Source organism: Salvelinus sp. IW2-2015, linkage group LG25 (genome assembly GCF_002910315.2).
Source record: "Salvelinus sp. IW2-2015 linkage group LG25, ASM291031v2, whole genome shotgun sequence".
Lineage (NCBI taxonomy): Eukaryota > Metazoa > Chordata > Actinopteri > Salmoniformes > Salmonidae > Salvelinus > Salvelinus sp. IW2-2015.
The window spans coordinates 10,237,330-10,243,689 of record NC_036865.1 but is presented as its reverse complement, the minus strand read 5'-3'; the positions used below and the strand labels follow the sequence as shown (position 1 = coordinate 10,243,689).

General features: G+C 46.4%; 1 protein-coding gene across 5 annotated transcripts in view; it reads left to right on the top strand.

Annotated features, from left to right (window-relative positions):
- Positions 1 to 6,360, top strand: part of LOC111951850 (ubiquitin carboxyl-terminal hydrolase 54-like) — a 105,596-nt gene that overhangs the window by 71,163 nt on the left and 28,073 nt on the right. For all 5 annotated transcript variants that reach the window (XM_023970108.3, XM_023970109.2, XM_023970107.2 and 2 more), the window contains 2 exons: positions 706 to 798; positions 3,914 to 4,048. In XM_023970108.3, the coding sequence (XP_023825876.1) occupies positions 706 to 798; positions 3,914 to 4,048 (228 nt within the window). The remainder of the gene's footprint in view (positions 1 to 705; positions 799 to 3,913; positions 4,049 to 6,360) is intronic.

Here is a 6,360-nt window from a genome sequence, read left to right as displayed (position 1 = left end):
CCCCCCTCAGTCTTTATTCCTTCTTCCCGTAACTCCCGGCGAGGCGTGCAGGATTCCTCCATGCTAAGGGGATTAAGCGCCTGGGAGGGCATCAGGGATCTGATTGGTGAGGACCTGCTCTTGTTCCTATTGGATGGGCGTGGGACAGTGCAGCAGTGGTGGGCTCTCAGAGCCAACGGGGGATTGGACAGGACAACAGTGGGCACTACTGTGGTTGTGTAACTAACCTCAGATCCAGGGAGGGACATCCTTTAGCATCAGGTACGAATTAGCGAGGGAATTCCACTGGTTTTTAGAGTTAGATTTCCACAGATTGACAGTCCCTGTTCTCTCTAWGGGTTTTGAATCTGTGAAAAGCTTTGACCTTTGGAGCAAAGCTCCGGCACTTAGAGAGGGTGGGAAAGTCAAACGCAGGCGACGCAGCGGAGCAAGTGTTTGTCACACGCTCCCGTTGCATTTTGTATCAGACACGCACTGCAGGGATGTCGACCATCTGAGGCAGCAGCGGAGGCGACACAGAGACAATCTGACTGTCAGCTTTGTCTCTCTCAGGGGTTCGATGGAAACACTCTACCAACCTTCTAATGTCCTTTCTGTTGTTTACTCAGTAGACAACTRAGACTCCGTTTAGAAATCAGGAAATGAGAAGGCCTGAGGAGCGTTTTCATGTTTTGTCTCACTCCTTCCTGCTCTTGTTTCCCACAGGTCCTGTGGCACCTGGACATCTTTCGCCGGAGCTTCCGGCAGCTGACCACACACAAGTGCATGGAGGACTCGTGTATCTTCTGTGCCCTGAAGGTAAGAGTCTAGACCTGTGGGTGGAGAGAGGATGGGGCCTGTGGGTGGAGGAGTTGATTCACTTATTCATGAATCCTTTCCAGGTAATGCCTTCCAAAGAATGCAGATAGAGGATGGTTATTTTGGTATTGGACTGTTGCGTTTATTTTAACAGTAAATCTAGGAGTATTTTCTCAAGTGACTTTTGTGGATTTAGCTGAGTGCCCCCAGAGAGATGGAGGACCATGCCTTTGAATGTGAACATGTGTATCTCAGCATGTGAATTGTCAGTAAGTAAGTAATCTACCCTGGTGTGGACAGGCAGTGGTTGGATGCCTGGACAGTGGTTATGGATTGTGCACCATGGATCTCTCTCTGACTGTCAGACTCCTGAACAGCTAATCAAATGGCTACCCAGACTATTTGCATTGCCCCCCCCACTCCCGGAACGCTGCTGCTACTCTCTGTTATTATCGATGCATAGTCACTTTAATAACTCAACCTACATGTACACATTACCTCAATTACCTCGACACCGGTGGCCCGCACATTGAGTCTGTACCGATACCCCCTGTATATAGCCCTGCTATTGTTATGTACTGCTGCTCTTTAATCATTTGTTATTCTTATCTCTTACTTTTTTTTGGTGGTATTTTCTTAAAACTGCATTGTTGGTTAAGGGCTTGTAAGTAAACATTTCACTGTAAGGTCTACACCTGTTGTATTCGGTGCATGTGACAAATTTGATTTGATTTGATTTTTGACAATTTGATTTGATTTGATCTGGACAGACTGCCGAATGTAGATCATTGGCTTTAGCCAGCTCCCCCCCTCTCTTTTTTCCTTTCAGTCTCTCTATCTCCCTTACACTCCCTCTTTCTCCCCCTTTCTCTCTCACTCTGCTCCCTCCAATCCCCCCTCTCTCATCACTCTTTCTTTTATTATTACATTCCATCTAATGTGCAGGAATGCCACTGGCACTCTCCATCAAACGTTCAATATCTCAGTTTGGGAATGAGAGGCTCTCTCCTGTGCTTTCCCCTGTCCGTTTGTCTCTGTCGGTCTCTCTGTCTGTGAGGAGTGTGACGGACTCAATGGTTCTCTCTCTGTTTCACCGTGATGGTCCGTCTCGCTGTCTTAACGTGTCCGTGACCGTCTCCTTCTCACTGTGACCAATGACCATTCTCTATATATCTCACCATGACCGTGTATTTCTGTCTGAGTGTGGTCTATCAAACTTAGATGTTACGCAGTACTGGACTCTGTCGGGCGTTCCAAKTCTCTGTCCAATTGTCTGGCTGGCAGAACCAGACTAGCTTTGCCTCTATGCTACTTTCATTACACCACAAGACTCATCCTGTGGGCCAGAAGTTATTTTTCTTCCTGTTTTGAGTCGCTGATTTGATCTTAATGAGGAGGTGTCACAAACTCACACACACCCGAGGTGACAGTCGAGGCTGCGTAAATGCCTTTTGAGTGGCTGRAGGATGGCACTTCACACACTCAGCCGTGTGGGATTTTTTACCCCCAAAATGCAGATTTAATGAGCTCTTGTGAATCTGAGTGGTGTGATCTGCGATGCATTAGGGCTGCAGGGGCATCAGAGGGGTTTGATGGTGACATTTGAAGGCATTTCTGATTCCTTTGTGGGCCTGTGGCAGGCAGGCAGGCAGGCAGGCAGGCAGGCCGGCATGGCTTAGAGCAGCTGAATCTGGCCAGCTGGCAGGACTTGGAGAGTGAAAGAGCCCTGTGGGTTCAACGAGGCCATCCTTTTAGCTACTGGCTAACTAGGTCTGGTCCTTTTAACTGTGACCGGTTAGCTGGTTTCACACTCGTGTCTACTGTACCTCAGTGTGAGTCATAGTCATTGTAGGCTTAAGTGTACTTCTGCTGCTCCCTCTGCACTTTCTCTCTCTRTCTCTTTCACTCCATCTCCCCCCACCCCCTCTCTCTCTCCCATTCTCTCTCCCCCTCTGCTCTCTCCACATCTCCCTATGCTCCCTTTCCCTTTTCCTCCATCTCCCTCTGGTCTCCCTCCCTCTGGTCTCCCTCTCTCCTCTCTTTCTCTCCCTCTCTCTTGATGTTTCAGCCTTATCGGAATTCACCAGGGCTCATTTGAGGGGTCGATTACAGGGCATTTCTGCCAGGCATTTAATTTGAGAAGAATTATTAGGCTATGATCATTTATCCTCTCCCCACTTCTTTCCCTGCCGCTCCTGTTCTCTCTCCCTTACCTCACCCACCTCTTCTCTTCTCCTCTCGCTCTCTCTCCTCCTTGCGCAAGATAAATTGAGGTGCAGCGGCAGGGCAAACGTGTGTATGTGTGTGCGCGTGCGTGCGTGTGGGTGTTTGTGTGCCTGCATGTGTCTGTGTCTGCTTTCCCAATAAACACTCACATTGTTCAGGGTGTTTTGATTGAGGAAACAGAAAGACATTATAATGGGCCATCTTCTCTCAGTAAGTCTAGGTTGTGTTATGAGATTAGTCCATTCGTAAGGATGTCTTGCATCTGAACGTGTCATGCCCTGTGAACCCTGTGAAATGATCAATCAATCAATCAATCAAATGTATTCAAGAAGCCCTCCTTACATCAGCTGARGTCACAAAGTGCTGTACAGAAACCCAGCCTAAAGGCCCAAACAGAAAGCAATGCAGGTGTAGAAGCACGGTGGCTCGGAAAAACTCCCTAGAAAGGKCAGAACCTAGGAAGAAACCAGGCTATGAGGGGTGGCCAGTCCTCTTCTGGTTGTGCCGGGTGGAGATTATAACAGAACATGMCCAAGATGTTCAAATGTTCATAGATGACCAGCAGGGTCAAATAATAATAATCACAGTGGTTGTAGAGGTTGCAACAGGTCAGCACCTCTGGAGTAAATGTCAGTTGGCTTTTCATAGCCGATCATTGAGAGTCTCTAGAGAGTTGAAAACAGCAGGTCCGGGACAAGGTAGCARGTCCGGTGAACAGGTCAGGGTTCCATAGCCTCAGGCAGAACAGTTGACATTGYAGCAGCAGCACGACCAGGTGGACTGGGGACAGCAAGGAGTGATCAGGCCAGGTTGTCCTATAATTTCTTTACTCCAGAAAGTGTGAAAGTTATTGACCCTGCTATGTTATTGTGTTTCTTGTTGTTTCTAGAGTATCTTTGCCCAGTTCCAGTTCAGCAGTGAGAAGGTGCTGCCGTCTGACGCGCTCCGCAGCGCCCTGGCCAAGACCTTCCAGGACGAACAGCGCTTCCAGCTGGGCATCATGGACGACGCTGCAGAGTGCTTCGTAAGAGACAACCGCTCCTACTTCCACTCTTCCTCTCTCCTCCCTTATTCCTCATACTTACTTACTTATCCCTCACTTCCCACGTGCATTACCCTTCCATTCTTCCATCCTGCTTATTTTGTTTTAATATCATCTACAGTTGAAGTCGGAAGTTTACATACACTTAGGTTGGAGTCCATAATCGTTTTTCAACCACTCCAAAATGTCTTGTTAACAACTACAGTTTTGGCAGTCGGTTTGGACATCTACTTTATGCATGACACAAGTACTTTTCCAACACTTGTTTACGGACAGATTATTTCGCTTATCACTAATTCCAGTGAGTCAGAAGTTTACATATATTAAGTTGACTGTGCCTTTAACCAGCTTGGAAAATTCCATAAAGATGTCATGGTTTAGAAGCTCTGATAGGAATGACATAATTTGAGTTCAATTGGAGGTTACTGTATTTTTCAAGGCTACTTTCAAACTCAGTGCCTCTTGCTTGAATCATGGGAAACAAAGAAATCAGCAAGACTAGAAAAAAAAATGTAGACTCACAAGTCTGGTTCATCATGGAGCAATTTCCACACACCTGAAGGTACCACGTTCATCTGTAACAAACATGTACGCAATATAAACCCATGGGACCACGTAGCCGTCATTACGCTCAGGAAGGAGACGGTTCTGTCTCCTAGAGATGAACGTACTTTGTTGCGAAAAGTGCAAATCAATCCAGAACAACGCAAAGGACCCTGTGAAGATGCTGGAGGAAAACGGGTACAAAGTATCTATATCCACAGTAAAACGAGTCCTATATCGACATAACCTGAAAGGCGCTAAGCAAGAGAAGCCACTGCTCCAAACCTCATAAAAAAGCCAGACTACGGTTTGCAACTGCACATGGGGACAAGGTCGTACTTTTTGGAGAAATGTCCTCTGGTCTGATGAAACAAAAATATAACTGGCCATAATGACCATCGTTATGTTTGGAGGAAAAAGGGGGAGGGCTGGCAAGCCGAAGAACACATCCAACCGTGAAGCACGGGGGTGGCAGCATCATTTGTGGGGGTGCTTTGCTGCAGGAGGACTGGTGCACTTCACAAAATAGATGGCATCATGAGGTGGAAACTGATGTGGATATATTGAGCAACATCTCAAGACTCAGTCAGGAAGTTAAAGCTTGTTGCAAATGGGTCTTCCAAATGGACAAATGTCCCCAAGCATACTTCCAAAGTTGTGGAAAATGGCTTAAGGACAACAAAGTCAAGGTATTGGAGTGGCCATCACAAAGCCTGACCTCAATCCTATAGAAAATTTGTGGGCAGAACTGAAAAAGCGTGTGCGAGCAAGGACGGCCTACAAACCTGACTGCAGTTACACAGCTCTGTCGCGGAATGGGCCAAAATTCACCAACTTATTGTGGGAAGCTTGTGGAAGGCTAACTGAAACGTTTGACCCAAGTTAAAGAATTTAAAGGCAATGCTACCAAATACAATTGAATGTATGTAAACTTCTGACCCACTGGGAATGTGATGAAGGAAATAAAAGCTGAAATAAATCATTCTCTCTACTATTATTCTGACATTTCCATTCTTAAAATAAAGTGGTGATCCGAACTGCCCTAAGACATTACTAGGATTACATGTCAGAAATTGTGAAAAATGTGTTTTAAATGTATTTGGCTACGGTGTATGTAAACGTCCGACTTCAACTGTATATAGAAACAGAAGAGCTAGGGATCAGCTGAAAGGGATCTCATAGCCTAATGCTGTATGTTGACACCAGACATTTGCAGTAGCATAACATTTACAAAACAAGTGGTAGAGTCACTATTTTTTTGGCAGAACAAAGGAAGTTTGGGAAGTGTTTTTTCACTTTGGGAAGCTGCAGGGCAGAGTTCTGTACAGGGCCTTTTCTGATCCCACCGACAGTAAGCAGAGTCCACCTGGTTCCAACTACGACACAAGAAACCAAGAGCCTGCTCCCTCCTTCCCCTCTCAGAGGTGCATGATTGTAAAGAATCATTTATTTCTCCTTACCAGGTAATTCTTATAAGCAATGCCATTGGGCAGCCAGCCAGAGGATTGTTCCTTACCCTGTATCTCTATCTGGGCCTGTTCTCTCCTCTCCACCTCTCTTCCTTCTCTCCTATCTCTCCTATCTCTCCTCTCTCCCCCTCTTCTGTTGGTTTAGCAGCCCTTATGTTCTGCTGACAACCGGGAACATACAAAAAACTGCAACTTGGGTGGTTTTTTTAATGTGTATTATTCGAGGTGTTTGGCTGAGGTCCGGAGGCAGTGAGATGTGGGTGCGGGGCAGATGCTACTGTA